Source organism: Pogona vitticeps, chromosome 4, assembly GCF_051106095.1.
Source record: "Pogona vitticeps strain Pit_001003342236 chromosome 4, PviZW2.1, whole genome shotgun sequence".
Taxonomy (NCBI): domain Eukaryota; kingdom Metazoa; phylum Chordata; class Lepidosauria; order Squamata; family Agamidae; genus Pogona; species Pogona vitticeps.
The window spans coordinates 139,058,650-139,079,009 of record NC_135786.1 but is presented as its reverse complement, the minus strand read 5'-3'; the positions used below and the strand labels follow the sequence as shown (position 1 = coordinate 139,079,009).

General features: G+C 42.0%; 1 protein-coding gene and 1 long non-coding RNA gene across 3 annotated transcripts in view; one reads left to right on the top strand and one right to left on the bottom strand.

Moving 5' to 3' along the window:
- The window catches only part of LPCAT1 (lysophosphatidylcholine acyltransferase 1), an 82,152-nt gene extending 66,571 nt beyond the window's left edge, over positions 1 to 15,581 (bottom strand). For both annotated transcript variants that reach the window (XM_072998460.2, XM_078391690.1), the window contains exon 1: positions 15,020 to 15,581. In XM_072998460.2, the coding sequence (XP_072854561.2) occupies positions 15,020 to 15,565 (546 nt within the window). In that variant the 5' untranslated portion in view covers positions 15,566 to 15,581. The remainder of the gene's footprint in view (positions 1 to 15,019) is intronic.
- Positions 14,357 to 20,360, top strand: part of LOC140706820 (uncharacterized) — an 84,328-nt gene continuing 78,324 nt past the window's right edge. The window contains exon 1 of the long non-coding RNA XR_013544219.1: positions 14,357 to 14,426. This is a non-coding gene — a long non-coding RNA (uncharacterized LOC140706820). The remainder of the gene's footprint in view (positions 14,427 to 20,360) is intronic.

Here is a 20,360-nt window from a genome sequence, read left to right as displayed (position 1 = left end):
TGGGCATCAGTGAACTAAAATGGATGGGCGAATTCAATTCAGATTATTACTATATCTACTACTGTGGGCAAGAAGCCCATAGAAGGAATGGAGTAGCATTCATAGTCAACAAAAGAGTGGGAAAAGCTGTGCTGGGATACAATCTCAAAAATGATAAAATGATTTCAATACGAATCCAAGGCAGACCTTTTAACATCACAGTAATCCAAGTTTATGCACCAACCACTGATGCTGAAGAGGCTGAAATTGACCTATGAACACTTACAACACCTTCTAGAACTGACAGCAAAGAAAGACGTTCTTGTCATTATAGGGGACTGGAATGCTAAAGTAGGGAGTAAAGAGATAAAAGGAACAACAGGCAAGTTTGGTCTTGGAGTTCAAAACAAAGCAGGGCAAAGGCTAATAGAGTTTTGTCAAGAGAACAAGCTGGTCATCACAAACACTCTTTTCCAACAACACAAGAGGTGACTCTACACATGGACATCACCAGATGGGCAATACCGAAATCAAATTATGTTCTCTACAGCCAAAGATGGAGGAGCTCTATACAGTCAGCAAAAACAAGACCTGGAGCTGATTGTGGTCTGATCATCAGCTTCTTATAGCAAAACTCAAACTTAAACTGAAGAAAGAATGAAAAAGCACTGGGCTAGTCAGATATAATCTAAACCAAATCCCTTATGAATACACAGTGGAAGTGAAGAGCAGATTTAAGGAACTAGATTTGATGGACAGAGTGCTTGTAACACTGTACAGAAGGCAGCAACAAAAATCATCCCAAAGAAAAGCAAATGTAAGAAAGCAAAGTGGCTGTCCAACGAGGCCTTACAAATAGCAGAGAAGAGAAGGGAAACAAAATGCAAGAGAGATAGGGATAGTTACAGAAAAGTGAATGCAGACTTCCAAAGAATAGGAAGGAGAGACAAGATGGCGTTCTTAAATGAACAGTGCAAAGAAATAGAGGAAAATAATAGAAAGGGGGAAATTGGAGATATTAAAGGAGCATTTTGTGCATTGATGGACATGATAAAGGACAAAAATGGTAAGGACCTAACAGAAGCAGAAGACATCAAGAAGAGGTGGCAAGAATACACACAGGAATTACGAGTATACAGTGGTGCCCCGCTTGATGATTACCCCGCTCCACGACGAATCCGCTTTACAATGCCTTTTTTGTGATCGCTACTGTTTAAATGGGGAAAATCCGCTTGACAACGATCAGTTCCCTGCTTCGGGAACCAGTTTTTCACTTCCCGGTGATCAAAAACAGCTGATCGTCGGGTTTTCAAAATGGCCGCTCGCTATTTTCCGGACCTATTTCCGCAAGACAGCGACCAAAAATGGCTTTCCCTATGGAGGATCTTTGCTGGACGATGAGGTATTTTGCCCACTGGAACGCATTGAACCGGTTTTCAATGCATTTCAATGGGTTTTTTCTTTTCGCTTGACGACAATATCGCTTAACAGCGATTTTAACGGAACGGATTAACGTCGTCAAGTGAGGCACCACTGTACCAGAAAGATCTGGATGTCCCGGACAACCCAGATAGTGTGGTTGGTGACCTTGAGCCAGTCAAGATCAGTCTATATCCCAATCCCAAAGAAGGGCAGTGTCAAAGATGCTCCAACTACCGTAAAATTGCACTCATTTCACATGCTAGCAAGGTTATGCTCAAAATCCTACAAGGTAGGTGTGGCAAACAGCCCACACATCACTCCTGTCAGTCATTTTAGAGCTCTAGTGCAGGAGCCTATGACAGGACAGCAGGGGCGGAGTCAAGAGAACTGGGAGAGACAGTTAGGGAGAAGATTGAGGAGTGTTTAGACAAGAGATTAGAAAGTTGGTGTGTTACAGAATATAAAAGAGTTAGAAGTAATAAGAAATACACAGACAATCAGAATATATTGAGACCTTGGTTAAAGTGAATGAATCCAAGCTAGCTTACATGTAATCAATGAATAATAAAAGAATATCCATGATTTTTCATCTGTGATTTTCCTACCAACCCATAAACAAACCTTGTTATATTTGGCAGCAATAGTCTGAGATTCATAATTGGTAATACACTCTGGTGGCAGTGAAAAGGGGTGAAAAGCACAAGTCATGTCTGAAGATGAACCTATGAGTGGGAAAACAAACAGGGGATACTGGGGGTGTGTGACAAAAGGCTTCAGTAGTATGTGGACCAAGAACTCCCAAAGTATAAGCTGGATTTCGAAGGGGCAGAGGAACTAGACACCAAATGGCTAACATGCGCTGGATTATGGAGAAAGACAGAGAGTTAAAAAGTCTACTACTGCTTCATTGACTATGCAAAAGCCTTTGATTGTGTGGACCACAACAAATTATGGCAAGTTCTTAAACAAATGGGAGTGTCTGACCACCTTATCTACCTACTGAGAAATCCATATGCAGGAAAGGAAGCAACAGTTAGAAGTGGATATGGAACAACTAATTGGTTCAAAATTGGGAAAGGAGTACAATGAGGCTGTATATTGTCTCCCTGCTTATTTAACTTATATGCGGAATACATCATGTGAAAGGCAGGACTGGATGAATCCCAAACCGGAATTAAGATTGCCAGAAGAAATATCAACAACCTCAGATATGCAGATGATACCACTCTGATGGAAGAAAGTGAGGACTTAAAAGAACCTCTTAATGAGGGTGAAAGAAGAGAGCGCAAAAAATGGTCTGAAGCTCAACATCAAAAGAACTAAGATCATGGCCACCGGACCCATCACCTCCTGGCAAATAGAAGGGGAAGATATGAGGGCAATGACAGATTTTACTTTCTTGGGCTCCATTGATCACTGCAGATGGTGACAGCAGCCATGAAACTAAAACACGCCTGCTTTCTGGGAGGAAAGTGATGACAAACCTCAACAGCATCTCATAAAACAGAGACATCACCTTGTCAACAAAAGTCCGAATAGTCAAAGCTATCGTTTTCCCTGTAGTGATGTACGGGAGTGAGAGCTGGATCATAAAGAAAGCTGACTGCCGAAGAATTGATGCTTTTGAATTGTGGTGCTGGAGGAGACTCTTGAGAGTCCCCTGGACTGCAAGGAGAACAAACCTATCAATTCTAAAGGAAATCAACCCTGAGTGCTCAGTGGAAGGACAGATCCTGAAGCTGAGGCTCCAATACTTTGGCCATCTCATGAGAAGAGAAGACTCCCTGGAAAAGACCCTGATGTTGGGAAAGTGTGAAGGCAAGAGGAGAAGGGGATGACATAGGACAAGATGGTTGGACAGTATCATCGAAGCTACCAACATGCATTTGGTCAAACTCCAGGAGGCAGTGGAAGAAAGGAGGTCCTGGCATGTTGTGGTCCATGGGGTCATGAAGAGTTGGACACGACCTAATGACTAAACAACAATATGCATATATTATATGCATGTATCTATTATTCCTGATGAGATTATGGCTCTAGGCATAAATGCTTCTCAGTGTGCATATTGTAGAGAGTGTAACATTACGTGCCTGCAGATTTAGAGCAGATGCTCATATTTTACAAGAATACAGCAGATACAGAACTGTGATTTTTCAATATATTTTTAAAAATTCAAATAAACATTTTTAAAAAATCATACATAAAGTTGATTTTTATCTTCTAATGGGAATAATTTTTATCAAAATGCTTTTCATTTTTTAAAAAGGCCTACGTGATTATTCTCTTAATTTTAAATGTGTTGCAGCTCTGAAATAATAAACTAATTATATGTTCTAAGTCTATTTGAGACAATTTCTTCATACAGTCTTTTAAAAAAGTTTTATAAATAGGGTCCAACAGTTCTTAGACTAGGATCTCAATTTTATGCATTTCCAACAGTTCTTAGACTAGGATCTCAATTTTATGCATTTCCACAGGGATCAGGATATATTATTTAGGTTAATCTTTCTATCACTCTGAGTACTTAGTCTATATGACACCATCAGAAAATCTCGCAGTTTTTAAACTGGGTTTGTGTCTACAGAGACAGATACTTGTTAGCAGAAATATATGGAGATAAGACTTGGACAGTCCCATTTTCCAACTCTGACTGAATTTATTCCTGAACCCATTTTCTCTTCAACATGATACAATGTTGGCAATTCTTTGAAGTCCTATTAAAATCTACAGGATTGTATTCAATTTTTTTCTGAGTGATGTTAATTCCTTTAGGTGGCAAGCCTAATTATGGTCCCTTGACAATTTTGTGTAGACAAAGCAGGCCTTTACCTCTATTTCTGAAAGTGTACACTTTCAGACACTGGATGTGTTGATGAATACAGTGTTGAGATTATAGCAAGAGTGCACTTTTATGGGGACATCACATGATTAAATCATGTTTTTTCTTGATTTTAATGTGATTGAAATAATACTTTAAATCAGTTTGATTTCTATGTGAGAACATGTTACGGAGGTGCTTTTAAAGCCAAAATAAAAACTGCTACCATATCATCTATCCCAAGAAATACAAAAAAAAAAAAAAAGAAGTTTATAGATAAAAATTCTGAAGCTGTCATGTCATTAACTAAAACTAGCAGAAGTACTAGATATATTTCAGATACAGGAACAGACAAAGGCCATTTTGTCCAGATTTTAAAAATGAAATTTTACTTTACTTTTTAAAGTAAAAAGTACTTTACTTTAAAGTATTTTAAAGTAAAGTACTTTAAGGGAATGAGCAGTTGCATAAAAAATGAAGCTAAAACATAAGGTTTATCCCAGACTTTTTTTAGGCTCATTAAAATCACAGGCTAAGAAACTATCATAAACAGGATCTCCTGTTGATCTCCTTGTACAAACCAAGGTTTCCAGTTCCATAGTTTCAAGAATCTCCAATGCAGAACAAGCAACACAGATCTGCTGTCCCACTTATATTAAATTATGATGAAAAGCCTGGTCTTTAAACTGTTGTTATCTCACTACTGTAAAAAGGTAAAGGTTCCCCTTGACAATTAAGTTGAGTTGTGTTTGACTCTAGGGGCCAGAGCTCATCCCCATTTGTAATACCCCCCCAAACTGTAACAATCTTAACAGATCTTCCTGAATAGGATATATTTGAATAGCACGTCAGTGATTAAAAAAAGGAGGAGGGTAGGAGGAAAAAGCAAGTTGCTGCAGTTACATCCTATTTCTGGGCTACCTCTATGGTCACCACTAGAACTGGGAAAATAGATGGATTCTCACAGGACATAGCTGGATTGTACTTATGTTTTCTAATAGTCACTAAACTGGAGTTGCTGGGGCATGCAGCAGGAGCAGAGGAAGACACTAGCTGTGCCTTATTTATTGTTTGGCAAAGACAGAACACTGTTTGCCTTTCAACTCAATGCTCGTATGAAGTCAGAGCCAAATTCTTAAACATCTAATTATGATCCTGCCCAAAGGTCAGAATCTCAGTAAAGTCAGGGATGGCATCCTATGAATGAAGGTAAATGCATGCTGTGCTCACATGTTATTTAAAGGCAGCAAATACAATTCAAATACTGTAGATAATTCAGTAACTTCGACACTAGGCCAGTTCCTGGAATGTATATCAAATAAATTAATTGTTAACTATATGGAAGATAGTTATAAACAGAATGTACTGCAACGGGATTCATAACATGTGGACTATGCCAAGACTAGTCAGATCTCTTTTAAGACAACAGCTGGCTTTGTGGGTAAAAGGAATACCATAAATCCATTATGATTCAAATACTCTTAAAGAAATTACTGTAATGGAAAAACATAAATATTAAAAGTGTTAAATGAAGGAAAGTAGTCAATGAACTGCTGTGCTATTTCCTTGGGGTTTGCATATAGTCTAATTACCTTAACAAATTTAACTTATTTTACCTACATTTTATATGTGTTCATAATTTTAAATTGTGAAATGCTCTGATACAAATAAACAAACACATATAATATATGTTACTGAAGTACATTTCCAGAAATTGTGGGACTGAGTGTGTTTTTCCCCTCTTAATCCTATGACCATATGAGATTGTCTGAATATTGGGTACCTGAGATTAGAGCTTTGTAATGGTAAACTCCATGTGGAACAACAAGAATTGACTTTATACTAACATAACATGTCTGTTTAATTCTTTACTTTTATATATACAAATGTCACACTCTAGGATGCCTCGACCAATGAATGGGTCCTTCGAGGCGAGGTGGGTGGGGCCTATTTACATACGTGTTCTGGTTTTTATTTTTTGGTGAAGAAGCAAGTCTATAAACTATAGCTTCCAAAGAACAAGGAAATGAAGTGTCTTAGAGATTGGTAAGTAGCATAACATAATATATGCACAGGGTATTGCACACCACTGAAGGCCTGAACAGGTCAATTCTATCTTCTCTCCGGTTCTGCTTTCCCTCATGGTTCAATGCATTATCACCTCTGAACACTCTCCTTCAGGATTCCTGCCAGCCATGCCCTCTTCCAACAGGTCATTATATCCCCTATTTTCCATTTTTCTTCTTCATGTGACACGCAGCATTCTGCAGCTCCTGTTCATGTTCAGTATCCCTCTTTTTTGGACCAACACATGCTTCAGGACTCCTCTAAGCATATGAATATCTCACTCTTGTTACTTATTGGGCCTGTTTTGGCTAAAGAAAAGAAATAGAATTGGATGTGACACAACAGACTACCAAATTTCTGTATTTGGAAATAGCACCTCTGTAGTAAGAAAGATAAATAGATATAATAGACCTAATGGCTGCATATTTCTGGATTAGAGCCTACATTATCCAGTATGCTTAAAATTGAGAAAGCAAGACAGGACCTTTTATTAACTAAAGCACAATTAACAGCTCAATCAGTGTGAAGATGCATTGGTGCTTAAGAGCGCAACAAGTATTTTGCTGAATCAGATTCTCCCCTCCAGGAAGGATCAGAGCCACTATAAAACAGTGTCTCCCAAGTCTCATCCTGGAGAGAGGGCCCAGAAGGATACCACAGTTGATGGTATCGAAAGCTGCTGAGAGGTCTAGCAGAACCAACGGAGATATACTCCCCCTGGTTCCTGGTGTAGGTCATCCACCAAGGTGACCAAAGCAGACTCTGTCCCATAACTAGGCCTGAAGCCAGATTGAAATGGCTGTTGAAGCCATGTTGATGAGAGCTGAAACATATCAATCCTTAATGGCTTGAGCCCAGGCTATCTCAAGCACCACATCTCCCTTTATCAGCCAGCTTGGGTCAGGAGAGGCCTGCTCTGCTGTTGCTCCCAGACGCTGGAACTCCCTCCTATAGGATGCAAGACTGGCTCCACCTTTACTGTCCTTCTGCAAGCAGAAAAGACCTTTAGCTTCAAGTAAGTTTTCCCTGAGTGAATGGCTGCTGAGTGGGGTTTTAAAAATTCATTGCTGTACCTTACTGCACTGAAGGTGTTTGAGTGTTACTTATCATTTTGGATATTGAACCTACTCCCAGAGCAACTTTAAAAAGTTATAGTACATTATCTCATAATTTGATTCCCCACTCATAACTATGTAAAGTTTAGCAGAACAGAGGAGAGAACAGAATATTGCTAAGACTGGAGAATATCGGAGGTTCAAGAGCAAAAGAATAAAAATATCAATACTGTAGTTGCTAATACAGGCAGGCTTCTTCTAAGTATGAGAAGCATGTAACTTTAGAAGTGGTGCTCCTGAACAGTTACGAGAGCAAGGAAATAAGTTTCTAATGAAGTTTGACACATTTCTGAACAATGTAACAGAATGAATTTTTAAACATGCACATTATTAGTGTAAAAGTATCCTTTTTTAGCACTAGGATGTTATATGCTCTCAAGCATCAATCACTGAAGGCTACAGTTAAAATTAACAATTCAAAAATCCAATTGTTTCCAAAACATAAGGCTTCTTGCTGATGAAGTGCTAGACAGATTTTATATACATGTATCTGTGTATTACAAAGATATAACAAGTCACCATATATGAGGTTTGGAAATAATTAACTCAGAGGACAATTGACCTATGATTACAGTGGACCCTCGACGTATGCACGGCTTGACGTGCGTACTTTTCGAGGTCCGGACTTCTCCAGCCACAAGATCTCCAGTCGACTTGCGGCCGAATTGACCTACGGACAGTAAGGGGGAGGCGGGGAAAGTGCCAAATTCATATTTAGTGCTTTCCCCGCCTCCCTCTTCCAGTCCGTAGGTCGCTGATCATGCCTCCGGATGCCTTCCAGGGCTTCTCTGCTGCCATGGGAGGCATCTCGGAGGTCCCTCGCCACCGCCGATCGTGATTCAGAGGCACGTTCGGCGTCAGGGGGGAGACCTCAGAGATGCCTCCCATGGTGGCGGAGAAGCCCTGGAAGGCATCCGGAGGTCCCCTGCCACCGCTGCTGGGAGCCAAGCCGTGCCAGGCGATCCCGGCCATGCTCGGACTCCTGGACTTCCCCCGCCGCCGCTGCTGCTGGGAGCTGAGCCACGCCGGGCAGTAGACTGGGCCTACCGGGGGAAGCCCTCCCCTGGTAGGCCTGGTCCCCCATGGGAAAGCCTGCATCGGCGGGGGCGGGGGACCTCCAAGAGTCCTCCAGCAGCAGCGATGGTGGCAGTGAGGGACCTCCGAAAGGCCTCCAGCAGCAGCGGAGAAGCCCTCAGAGGCCTCGGGCAGCGGCAATGGGAGACCCCTGGAAGGCCTCAGAAAGGTAAGTTTTATTTATTTTTAATCGTTTGTGTGTGAGAGAGAGTTTCTTGGGCCTGTTACAGATTAAATGGTTTTCAACCTATGGAAACCGTTCCAATATGGATTAATTCCGTAGGTCGAAGGTCCACTGTATTTTATTCTCTCTTCTTTGCATCCTAGATTACTTGATTGAAGCATAAGATTCTCTCCTTCTTCCTGGCTAAATCTTGTCTTTGGCCTACAGGCACTTGTTAGTTCTAGTTAGGCATCCTTTAGTCTCGAGAGACTATGGTAACGTGCTCTGTAGGGAGGACTTGGAACAGCATCTAGTATGGCTGAGAAGGCCAAATCGAGAGTGACAATCCCTTCCACGCTGAAGACAAATGCAATCTGTCCCCTGTCCAGCTCCCTAATTTTGTTGTTTTCATGACTGCCTCTTTGCTTCGGCCTGCTGGACAAGGGTCTCTTTAAATTGGGTGAGGCCGTGATGCAATGCCTGTCTCCAGGCTGAACACTTAGATGTCAAGATTTCTCATCTGTTGAGGTCCATTCCCAAGGCCTTCAGATCCCGCTTGTAGACGTCCTTGTATCGCAGTTGTGGTCTCCCTCTGGGGGGATTTCCCTGCACTAATTCTCCATACTTTTTGAATCCAACCATCAGCCATTCTCACGACATGCCCAAGCCAACGTAGACAGGCACTTGTAGTGCAGGTGTATCTCTACTTCGTTCTGTCTGCTATTTGTAGTGGTCAACACCCTACATAACAAAAACATTTTTATACTCTTTATCTACATGAACTCTATGAATTGCTCATTTCTACTTCACTTTATAAAAGTAACTACTTAGCATGTAAGCCTCTATGTCTGGGAAATTCTCGCCCTTCGATTGTCTAAACTAAGATGCATGGAATGCAGTGAGTGAATGTTTGAGACTATCAGCTTATTCCTGTGTTTCTGATGTTTGGGCAAAATTGGTGACTGTGGCAAGATAACAGATGTAAGAAATGAATCAAATATTTAACCAAAAGCAACACTGTAAATAAGGAACAGAAATATTGTTCACTTCATAATGAGCAAGTTGTTCATTAAAAAATTAGTATAATAGTTTCAACACACACAAATATGTAAATACTGTATGTAAAAATTATATGGTGTGCACCTCTAGATACCATCATCTAGTTGTACATTAACATGTTTTAGTTCCTATACTGACCAATTAGTATGCATAAGTGGTTAGAAACTAGATGAAGTTGCAACAGTAAACTTGACTTCAATCAGCAACAGAGACTCAGATCAATCCATCTGAGCTGTATTCTGAACATAAGAATGTTGAGAACAAGGATCCATCTAGTCCAGCTTCCTGTATCTCACAGTGGACCCACCTGATGCCTCTGGGAGCACACAAGACAACTAGATACCTGTCTCATGGTACTACTCCCCTGCATTTGGCATTTTGAGGTGCCTTCATTTTAAGCCTGGAGAGTATACATCCCCATCATTGCTTGTAACCTGCAACGGACTTTGCCTCCAGGAATCTGTACAATCCCCTTTTAAAGGCATCAAAGCCAGATGCCATCACCACATCTTGTGGCAAGGAGTTCCACAGACTAACCACACGCTGGGTAAATAAATATTTTCTTTTGTCTGTTCTCACTCCCTCAAAAATCAATTTGAGTGGATGTCCCCCAATTCTGGTATTGCGTAAGAGGGAAAAGAGCTTCCCTCTATCCACTTTATTCATCTCCTGCATAATTTTTTGAGTCTCAATCATGTAACCCCTCAGGTGCCTTTTTCTCTAAAGAGACACAAACGCTGTAGTCTTTGCTTATAAGGGAAGTGCCCCAGTCCAGTCATCATTTTAGTCACTCTCTTCTGCACCCTTTCCACTTCCATTATGTCTTTTTTGAGGTGCAGCGACAAGAACTGTACGCAATACTACAGGTGCAACCTTACCAGCGTTTTGTACAATGGCATTATAATGTTGGCTGTTTTATTTTCAATCCCCTTTTCAATGATACCTAGCATGGAACTGGCCTTCTTCACTGCCACCGCACACTGGGTTGACACGTTCATCGAGCTGCCCATCAGCACACAAAGATCCCTGATCCATCACAGACAGCTTAAAACCCATCAGGTGATAAAGTTTTCATTTTTGCCCCAATGTGCAAAAATTCTTATTGCATGAACTGGCTATTATCTCGTATTATAAAAACACTGTGTGCATGATAAACATCTCACAATGTTTGCTAAATATATTATACTGTATTATGAAGTACTGCCTAGGGTTTAAAGGAAAGGGTCAAAAGCTTGTCCCCTAATTTCCAATTGCTCTTATTTACCATTAAAGTCCCTCCTATTGTATGCAATACTGGAGGGTTCCCAGTTTTTGTCAGCATCTTTTTATGGTGCAAAAGCTGCATTTGGAAGGTCCTGTTATGTGCAAGGTGCTTAGTTCACATTTCTCTGGTTCCCAAACATACGTTTCACATAGGTCTCTCCACACATTAAACTGTAGTTTATAATCTACAGGCATGAACCAGAACAACCTCCAAAAATACAAACAAACAAACAAACAAAAAACCCAACTCAGGCTTCCTAGAACCTTTCTCACAGTCTGACTGTGAATTCTGGCAGCCCTTGATTTCAAACTGGCTTGTTTAGAAAATGCCAAGGAATTATTTTAGCCATGATCTCTGGTCCAAACCAAACATGGAGCCAATGTTTTGTGAAAGTAGAACTAAACCTTGTGAGGGGCAGCTGCCAACACATGCTGATGAATGGTTTGGCAGAAATATGTGCATTTAAAACTTTAATATCATGTGAAATTCCGTTTGCCTCTGGGTGCAACTAGAAGATGAATCACAGAAAGAGAAAAACAGTGGACAGAAGGTAAATTCCAAAACACATATTTTGGCAATACTTTTATTAAGCCAACCAAAAAGCCATAAACCCTTTGTAACGTTTATGTGGAGATTTATTTTTAAAAACCCAATCAACAAACCACAGTTCAATATAAGAAAGCACCAAGGCTGCAAGTATGGTGGAAAGTAGGAAGGGAGCATGACACTATTAAGCAGGCTATTTCTGAAGCCTTCTCCTATAATAAACTAAGGAACAATAAAAAAGTCATGGAAAGCCAGTTCAACAAGAAAGTGACTTTTTCATACAATGCAAGACTATTACATGAAATTCACTCCCAGAAACAAATTACAATAATAATTTTCTGTACAGTGGTGCCTCAACTTACAACAGTCCCTACTTACGACCATTTGGAGTTACGACCAACTCCGGCCGCAAAATTTTGCTTCGACTTGCAGCCGGAGCTTCCAGTTACGAACACAAAAAGGCCAGGGAAAAAGGCAGGAAATTCAAATTTCTAACTGTAGATGGCGACTTAGTGTGGGATCGGAGGAGGCTGCCAGCTAAGGTAAGGTGCTGTTTTCTGCTTTTTAAAAACTGTTCTGGGTGGGTTTTGCAGCATGGTTTTGGGCTGGGGGGGTTATGTTTCTGTGCTGTGTTGTTTCATTTTTTGATGATTTTTTTTTTTTGCAGCCCCAGCACCTTTGGAGTTTGCTTTGCTGTTTATTTTTGGTTTGGGATTTTTTTTTTTTGCTTGGATTTTTTTTTTTTGCAGTCCCAGCACCTTCTGGGTTTGCTTTGCTGTTTATTTTTGGTTTGGTTTTTTTTAAGCCCCAGCGACAGAGCTTGCTGTGTGCTTTATTTATTTATTTTTAAGCCCCAGCGACGGAGCTTGCTGTGTGCTTTATTTTTGGATTTTTTTAAAGTCTCAGCGAGGGAGCTTGCTTTGCTGTTTAATTTTGTTTCTTTTAAAGCCCCAGTGCCTTCTGGGCTTGCTGTGTGCTTTATTTATTTTTTTTTTTTGCCAGAACAGATTAATCGCATTCCAATGCCTTTCAATGGGAAATAGTGCTTCGACTTATGACCATTTCGAGTTATGTCCATCTTATGGAACGGATTATGGTCGTAAGTCGAGGCACCACTGTATATGAGTTCAAAAGAGAATTAGCTATGTTTGCAGAAGATATTGTACATGCACAGAACAACTTGCTACCAAGATTCAAAAGTGCACCTCCTGGTCAGAATTATGTAAATACTGTACAAGAAGAAAAGACACAGCTGAAGCTGGACAAGTCTGTCTTAGGGCACATTCACATGGTGGTTTCCACATCACCAGTTCTCAATATTATAGGGGAAGTGTTTGAAATATCACCTATTCGAAAGCATGCAAATGCGAGTAGATAAATAGGTACCATCTCGGTGGGAAGGTAAACAGCGTTCCGTGTCTAAATCACACTGGCCATGTGGCCACGGAAAGATTGTCTTCGGACAAACGCTGGCTCTATGGCTTGAAGAGCGGGATGAGCGCCGCCCCCTAGAGTCGGACACGACTGGACAAAAATTGTCAAGGGGAACCTTTACCTTTTTAGTACGAATTTAACAATAAATTTTGCACACCCTTTCTTGTTATAGATTGTACAGTGGGGTCTTGACTTGAGAACTTAATCCGTATTGGAAGGCGCTTCTCAAGTCAAAAAGTCTGTAGGTCAAGTCTCCATTGACCTACATGCATTGAAAACCGATTAATCCCGTAACAGGCCGTTTTTGTTCCATTTTGGTTTTTTTCTGGTCTGTAAGTCAATTCTCAGGCTGCAAGTCAAGCCTAAATTTTGTGGCCAGAGAAGTCTGTAACTCAAAAAGTCTGTAAGTCAAGGGTCCACTGTACTACCTGCTATTCTTATTATGTTGCTAATGCACCAACATGATAGTTGCTATGCCTTGCAAAAAATGACCATCAGTGCATATAACAGAAATTCACAGACACACAAAACACAAAATGCCCATAAGGTACAGTATTCTGACAACAAGAGCACTGAATGAGACAAGATGAAAAAAAGTAAGTTTAACTATTAACCTTAGCAAGGCAGCTCCTTGAGTGGTGGCATTCTACTGCTGTACTGTCCCAGCAGTTTCATCATAACTTGCTTGAGCCCATTGTAAATATGCCTTGAACAACCCAAGCCAGCTGCTGTCGTGAACAGAATTTTAGTCAAGAATCTGAATACCACCAATATCCATTTGATTCAGTGAGACTTCCATAATCAGGTTTGGTCATTCTGTTCTGTGATTTGCTACAATACCTAACCTTACAGTCGTATGAGGCCCAGGAGAGGTTCTAATACAGGAAAGTCAGTAAAATGGGGAGAAAATATCAAATCTTTTGTATTTATTGCGTGCCAATTCAATAGAACAAACAAAAATACAAATAAGATGTGGCTAACAGATGTACACTCTGGGAGAATGAGAAACAGTTGTAAGATGGTCTCTATCACTGTTCACATAATACAGAAGACATGGGGACCACCGACATTTCTTCTGAACCAAATTAAAGATGACATGGGCTCTGATTATTCTGTAATCTTAAGTACTGAAAATAAACTGGCCTTCTTTCCTGGTAATCTTGGTAAGTACTGGTTTTACCCGGTTGCAACAACTGCTATCATTGAAACAGCAAGCATGGCTGGGCTCTGTGGCTAGTACTGTAAGCCAGAGAACCCTGGCTGGACCAGAATAAACCAGTAGAAAGAAATAACTGAAATGTGAAAACCCCACCGGCTTTTCTCTTTTAGAGTATGAAAAGGCAGGTAGGGGAGTGTAGCAGGTTGCTTCCTGATGGCACCTGTGCACCTTTAAGGAGGGCACCCATCCTATCCTCCTTTCCATTGATTCTTCTCTGGGGAAAGGCTGCAGGATGAGAGCTTGTCCAGACACAAGGCCGCTGACAGGTAAAAATTATACTTGATCAGGTGGGTCGATCAAAGACCATACACCCACTCTACTTCCCTTGTAATCAGTATCAGAAACCTTCCTGTTAAGAGAAATAAAAGAGGAGGGGTGGCTCTTTTCTCCTCCAAAGGGATCCTTGGTTTGGGGTAGGTTAAGGACTCCAAGGCTTTTGCTTCAGGAAGCGCCCGGGGCGGCTGAGTTCCATCGCAACCGAGAGCAGGAGCTAAGTCGAGGCTGCGGGGGAGGGGCGCGAACGAGGCGTGCAAGTCTTTCACTTTCTCTCTCCTCTTCCGCCCCCCCCCGCTTTCCCCGTGCCCACAGAACCTCCCCATGAAGGCGAGTGACAACAATAGTGCGCTGCGTTCCTTTCGCGCGCGTGGCTCGCGCCAACACTGGCGGTGCCCGTCTCGCGAGCCGGCGCGCGCTCCCACGCCAAAGGGAAGGAACTACGGGGGGGGGGGCGAAGGCACGGCGAGGTGTGTGAAGGGGGGGTTGGAGAGAAGGGAGGGAAAGAAGGGGGCGCGCGGGCGGCGTTTCCTCCTCCCCCCCGACACACACATAGAGGCATCCACGCGCACCCGCACACACCCACCTTGGCTTTTTGCAGGGCGCTGAAACGCAGCTGGTGCACGAAGGGGCTCCGCACCGGGGGAGGGGGCGGCCCGCGTCCCTCTTCTCCGCCTTCCTTGCCGTCGCCTCCGCCTGGGGCGCAGCATCCCCGGCCCTTCAGCCTCATTGTGGGATGGGAAGAAATTTGGGGGGGGGGGGAAGAAGAGAGAAAGAGAAAGAAGAATGGGCGCAGTAGTAAAAATATTTGGGGAGAGGAAGGATTGCGAGGAGCGACGTGGGGAGGAGGAAAAGGCTGGAGCGGAGGGGGGGGATTTCTTTCTTGTGATGGAAAAGGGAGGGGCGAGGAAGAGGCAGGAGGTTTCGGCGTTGCGGCTGAGAAACTAGGCCAAGCCGGGCCGCCGCCGCCGGTGATGGTGGAGGAAGAGGAGGGTGCCTGAGCAGCGCTCGACCGCTTGGTCTCCCTGAGCCGGCAGCGGGCGGGGGGGGGGAAGGGAAGGAGGGGATGCGCGGCTCTGTCAGACGCTGCCACCGGGTTCCCAACTTCAGCCCCGCCCTCGGAGGTGCGCATGCGCCATGAGCACAGTGATGTTGGTTGATGACGGGGGGGTGAGGTTGGTGGGAGAGGGCGCGCAAGCGAGCCGCTTGTTTCTCTGGTTTAGAGCGTTATTAAGGCGAGTGGGCGGGAAAAGTGGATGGAAAGGACCCCGGGGCTGGGCTTTCCGGGAGAAGGGTTGGCAGGGTGCCCACGCAATGTTGTGTTGTGTGTGTCCGTGCATCATTCATTGGAGAAGGTACCACCCAGCGCAGCTGCTCTATAATCCGGGTAACGGCAGTGAATCAGATCATCACCTTTATTAGCTGACCCAAGGAACCAAGATTCAGTGACGTTAGGTACTAATTCTTTCAAATCCTCTAGGACTGTACGTGGCCGAAAACAGGAACCATGGCCTTCCAGCCAAAGCGGGATGGCTGGGTGATAACTCAGTAAAAATAGAATTAACATTGCCATCAGCAGCAGCAACAGGTGAACCAGAAAATAGAGATTGAAGGATTAGGTATAATCCAGTACCAGGAGTAAATTTCCAGTTTTGACATCTTGGATTAGAAGGAAGCCTCTTAAGATCTATTACATTTAAACTGGAATTGCTGTTAGGTAAACATACATAGGATTCCTGCTGAAGTAATTAGTCATTGTTGCTGAATTTTTAAATTAGTGCAATCAGAGGACATTTTGTACTGAGGACTTCTAACAGATATTTGTATGTTGTGGAGTTCCCCTTGTAGAATATTTTCTGTTACAGCTGCCAATGGTGTCAGCATATTATACAACAATTCAAATCTGATCTGTTAGTTTTTTTTTTTCGTTTTTATACCTTTAGAGAAGGACCATAACATCATGATGGACAAGTTGATAAATCAGAAATTAAAAACTGTTATCTTTAAAGTTTTCAGAGTAGTTTAGTTTTATAGCAAGTCAAGGAAAAAAACTCAAACCAATAAAATATAATACAATAGTATAAAAAGAGGAAATGGCAAAAACAGAAGCAAACTGTGCCCCAACAATCTGCACAAACCAACTTAAAATACTTATGCTGTCAGAAATGATTTAACATAACTCTCTTACTAGTAGCTGTAATGGAAAATACGCTGCAAATGGAATGCCACAACATAGAAAACTCTCTCCTCAGTTATTACATAGCAGAACCTCCCCAGAAAATATTGAGGTAAGGGCAGGACAATAGAGGAAGTGATGCTTCTTCAGTTACATGGATGCAAATCTTTATAAGGCTTTAAAGTAAGTGTCAGCACAGTGTATTTAGCCCCAAAGCAAATAAGCAACCAATACATTTTTCTCAGACTCTGTTATATGATTCCACCCGGCTGTGCTGGTAAAATTCTTATGGCTACATTTTGCTTCAGCTTCCAAATCATCTTCAAGGGCAGCTCTGAACACAACACATAATAATCTAATCAGATGACTGCAGACAGATTATCCTATCCAATCAAAGGGCTGAGGAGTGAAACTGTCAGAAATTCAAACCCTACCAAGGAATCTTTCATGTTTGCTTTCCGCGTTGGCACATTTCGGCATGAGTTCAGGCCAAGATTTGGCACCTTAACAGCCTTGGTTGCTCTAATGGATGATCTTTTAGAAAAGAAATTGAGAGTGCAGTCATGTTCTCTTTGATTCCTTGGCAGCTTGTGAGACATCAACCATGGTATCTTGCTGGGCTGACTACAGGCTCAATGTCAGGGGCACAATGCTCCAGTGTTTCTGCTTTTACACTGAGAACTAGTTTCAGAAGATAGCATTAGGGATTATCTTCTTGACTCTTACATTTATACTGTGGGATCTTGTAAAGTTTCATCTTATCCTCCATGGTTTTCAGTATTTATCCAGAACCTTTAGGTGAGATCATCCAGGGATCTGGAGTAAAGTATGTTCAAATATCTAGGAGGTTAGCACTGGTAATGTGTTGCAAGCAACAACAGACTGAAACTTTTTTTTGGCATAATTTATTTATTTATTCAATCTGTATCCTGCTCTCATTAGTGTTAAAGCACTACTCTGGGCGGGTTACAACACATGTAATGAAAAACAAAGATAGAAACATTAAAAGCAGCAACAATAACCCTTTAAAAAAGATGGCACTGACTAATCATATACACCCAGAGCTGATGAACTGAAGCTGAATCCAGATAAGATGCAGGCACTGCAGATAGGTGATCCTCATTTCCAGGAACTAGGTGCATGGTCTTTTCCAGATGGGTTTCCTTTCCTCATGAAAGTGTAGGTATTCCCTTAATTCAGCTCTGTTGCTTAAAGGCTCAGGTGATACTGAAGAGAAGAGACTCAGTCAAACACACTGGATATCCTTCTGTCTTCCTTCACAAAGTTACCACGTGTTATGTTTTTGTTGTCTCCCATCAGATACACAGATACAAGAGATTATCTCATTCTCCCTGTTAGAAAATTTAAGAGGTTCCTTTAAAGAAAAAAAAGTAATGGCTGTTATTACCATTCCTGTCATTTATCCAAAGAACCATTTCCTCCAATGACATCCAAATGGATTAAAATCCAAAACCAAACTGGAACATTTAAAGAGGAGATTGTGCGGTATTGCTTCAAGAAATAAAAAAAAAAAAAACAACCCTATTTAGTATGACCATTTGCTATATTTCAGATTAGGTTTACCTCATGTTTCTTATTCCAAGTAACAGCACATTATTTAATACTTATTAAGAAATTGTTCCTTTAGAGCTGAACCACCGAGGAAGATTTTTCTATGCAGAGGACTGGCTGGATAGCTGACTTTATACACCCAACTGTTGAATCACAGGTCAGAAGTTTAATCCCCTACTGTGCCTCGAGGGAGAAGAGCCAGTCTGAGTGACCTTGGGTGAGCTACATGGTCCCAGGATATGTCAAGAAGAAGGGACTGGTAAACCACTTCTAAGTCTTTTAGATTCCAATTTCTTTAAGAACTTGCCATAGTTTGCTGTGGTCCACACAGTCAAAGGCTTTTGCGTAGTCAATGAGGCAGAATTAGATGTTTTTCTGGAACTCTCTGGCTTTCTCAATAATCCAGTGCATGTTAGCAATTTGGTCTCTAGTTCCTCTGCCCCTTCGAAATCCAGCTTGTACTTCTGGGAGTTCTCGGTGCACATACTGCTGAAGCCTACCTTGTAGGATTTTGAGCATAACCTTGCGAGTGTGTGAAATCAGTGCAATTGTATGGTAGTTGGAGCATTTGTTGGCACTGCCCATCTTTGGGATTGGGATGTAGACTGATCTTTTCCAATCCTCTAGTCACTGTTGAGTTTTCCAAACTTACGGGCATATTGAGTATAGCACCTTAACATCATCTTTTAAGATTTTAAATACAGTGGTGCCCTGCATAGCGACGATAATCCGTGCAGCCAAAATCGTCGCTATACGGCTTCATTGCCATGCGAAATAAAAAAGCCCATAGGAATGCATTTAAACCCGTTTAATGCGTTCCTATGGGCAAAAAAATTACCTTTATGCGAAAATCCTCCATACGGCCGCCATTTTCGCTGCCCAGTAAGCGAGGAATGGGCATGAAAACACAGCAGGCGGCCTTTTTTTTACCCGTTGGCCATTTTGGAACCACCAATCAGCTGTTGGGAAAACATAGTTATGCGAAAATTGGTAAGCGAAACAGCTTACCGATCATTGCAAAGCGATATTTTCCCATTAGAAACGTTATGTGATCGCAAAAAATCGTCACTATGCGGATTAATCGTTAAACGAGGCGCCCATAAAGCGAGGCACCACTGTAGTTCGACTGGAATGCTGTCACCTCCATTGGCCTTGTTGTTAGCCAGGCTTTCTAAGGCACACTCTCCAGGATGGCTGGCTCAAGGTCAGCAACCACACTATCTGGGTTGTCCAGGACACCCAGATCTTTCTGGTATAATTGCTCTGTGAATTCTTGCCACCTCTTCTTTATGTCTTCTGCTTCCGTGAGGTCCCTACCATTTCTGTCCTTTATCATGTCCATCTTTGCCCAAAATGTTCCTTTAATATCTCCAATTTTCTTGAACAGATCTCTAGTTTGTCCATTTCTATTATTTTCCTCTATTTCTTTGCACTTTTCATTTAAGAAGGGCCTCTTTGTCTTTTCTTACTATTCTTTGGAAGTCAGCATTCAATTTTCTGTAATTTCCCCCACCTCCCTTGTATTTTGTTTCCCTTCTCTTCTCTGCTATTTGTATGGCCTCGTTGGACAGCCACTTCGGTTTCTTGCATTTCCTTTTCTTTGGGATTTTTGTTGCTGCCTCGTATAGAATGTTACGAGCTTCCATCCATAGTTCTTCAGGCACTCTGTCCACCAAATCTAGTTCCTTAAATATGTTCTTCACCTCCACTGTGTACTCATGAGGGATTTGGTTTAGATTATATCTGACTAGCCCAGTGGTTTTTCCTCCTTCAGTTTAAGCTTGAGTTTTGCTACAAGAAGCTGATGATCAGAGCCACAATCAGCTCCAGGTCTTGTTTTTGCTGACTGCATAGAGCTTCTCCATCTTTGGCTGCAGAGAATATAATCAATCTGATTTCGGTATTGCCCATTTGGTGATGTCCATGTGTAGAGTCACCTCTTGTGTTGTTGGAAAAGAGTGTTTGTTATGACCAGCTTGTTCTCTTGACAGAACTCTATTAGCCTTTGCCCTGCTTCATTTTGAAATCCAAGGCCAAACTTACCTGTTGTTCTTTTATCTCTTGACTCCCTACTTTAGCATTCCAGTCCCCTATAATGAGAAGAACATCTTTCTTTGGTGTCAGTTCTATCAGATGTTGGAAGTCGGAAAGTAAGTAGAAATGGTCAATTTCAGCCTCT